Below are 1,917 nucleotides of genomic sequence, written 5' to 3'. Positions count from 1 at the left end.
GATACTTTAATGAAAAAACGGCGGGGAAGCAATTACCTCAGTGTGTTCTCCTCCCTCAGAAGGCCTTCAACTCTGTTATGGAAATAAATGTTCAGAATTAAATGTCACCAATTTCCGATGTATTCAATCTGCCATTTACCAGTACTGGAGCCATCCCTTGGTAATGTGAAAATGATATGAATTAATTTTCCATCATCTCAACTCTGCGGTCCTATCAGATCTGTGTCTGTTCTGTGTATGCATGAAGCAAACCGTGCCCTAATGTAGTGTTCACTCTTCCATGAGAGCAGAGAGATGGAGGGATGGAGTGATGGAGGGAGGGAGAGGTGGAATCAACCAACCCTGAACAGCAGAAACTCTCTACCGTCCTGACACTCTCACTCTCTCTCTCTCTCTCTGCTCCTCTCACCTGACACTCTCACCCTCTCTCCCTCTTTCTCTGCTCCTCATTCTCTTTTTCTCAATTTGTCACTTTTTCTCTCCCGCTCACTGACTCGCTCACTGACCCACTATCTCTCTCTCTCTCTCTCTCTCTCTCTCTCTCTCTCTCTCTCTCTCTCTCTCTCTCTCATTCTCTCTCTTTTCTCTCTTTTCTCTTTCTGTCTTTTCCCAATTACTCTACCTCACTCACTATTTCTCCCTTTCTCTCTCTGCCTTTCAATGACTCTATTTCAGTGATAATGGCACGGTCTGCTGTGTTTTCGTTGTGCGTCTTTGTAAGCAGTCACTCCTTATTTAAATAAAACTATATTAAGCCCCACCCCCCCCATCTCTCTCTCTCTGCCCCCCCCCCCATCTCTCTCTCACCCCCCCCCCTCCCCCCCCCCCCCCCCTCCAGTGATTGTAGTGCTGTTCGCGGCATTGAAGCGTCAGAAGAAGAAGGAGCCTCTGATCATCTCCAAGGAGGACGTGCGCGACAACGTGGTGAGCTACAACGACGAGGGCGGCGGAGAGGAGGACACCCAGGCCTTCGACATCGGCGCCCTGCGGAACCCCGACGTGGCCGCAGCCGCCGCCGCCGCCATGGACAACGACACCAAGCAGCGCCGCGACATCATCCCCTCGGACACGCTGCTGTACGCCGTGCCGCTCCGACGGACCGCCCTCCTGCCGGTGCAGAACCGGGACAACGCGGACGTCAGGGACTTCATAAACCTGAGGGTCCAGGAGAACGACCTGAACCCCACCGCCCCGCCCTACGACTCCCTAGCCACCTACGCCTACGAGGGCACGGGGTCCGTGGCCGAGTCGCTGAGCTCGCTGGGGTCCCTGTCGTCGGAGGGCAACCAGGACTATAACTACCTCAGCGACTGGGGGCCGCGCTTCAGGAAACTGGCGGACATGTACGGGGCGGAGGACAGCGACCGGGACTCCTAGCCTCGAGCACACCTGACTTACCCTGTGGAGAGAAACAGTGCGTTCGTTGAGATACGTTGAAAACACCTCAGGGCGCGTTGGATTTGTGGTTCGCTTGACGCCGCCGAGCGGGCGTGGTTTTTGCGCTGTTAAGAAGATTCCATTGATGGCGATTTGGCGAGAGTAGAAATTGAATGCACCCGAAGTGTTTGAAAGTATCTCGAACACTTATCTTCTCCAACCCCAGGTCGGCCTATCAACGCCCTCATACACTTGGTTGTCAGGTGGGAAGGGAATGAACTTTAAACAGACTGTACTGTTGTCTCTCTCTCTCTCTCTCTCAGATAAGAGGACAGATTGTGGACGTTTTTACTAAGTGCCCTTGGTTCCCCTCTAACTGTCAACCACAGCTGTCTCCGATGACCAGGAAGTAGAGTGTGTACCGTACCGCGGGGTCGACTTTTCTTTTTTTTTTCTCCTTCTGTGGTTTCTGCAAGGCAGACGTTTCAGAGAAGGCCGTTCCTCACTTTAAGGTTCCTGGGGTCACAATATAAAAGAAGA

At 52.8% G+C, this 1,917-nt stretch overlaps 1 protein-coding gene across 1 annotated transcript in view; it reads left to right on the top strand.

Moving 5' to 3' along the window:
* The window catches only part of cdh6 (cadherin 6), a gene marked incomplete at its 3' end in the record, with an annotated part of 17,584 nt that extends 16,207 nt beyond the window's left edge, over nt 1-1,377 (top strand). Inside the window, exon 11 of the mRNA XM_080546515.1 lies at nt 839-1,377. Within this exon, the coding sequence (XP_080402641.1) occupies nt 839-1,377 (539 nt within the window). The remainder of the gene's footprint in view (nt 1-838) is intronic.
* Nucleotides 1,378-1,917: the final 540 nt, after the last annotated feature.

The sequence above is a fragment of the Nansenia antarctica genome, assembly GCF_963989245.1.
Source record: "Nansenia antarctica genome assembly, chromosome: 16".
NCBI lineage: Eukaryota > Metazoa > Chordata > Actinopteri > Argentiniformes > Microstomatidae > Nansenia > Nansenia antarctica.
Note: the sequence above shows the minus strand (reverse complement) of the source record. Positions and strands in the feature narration are given on the sequence as shown.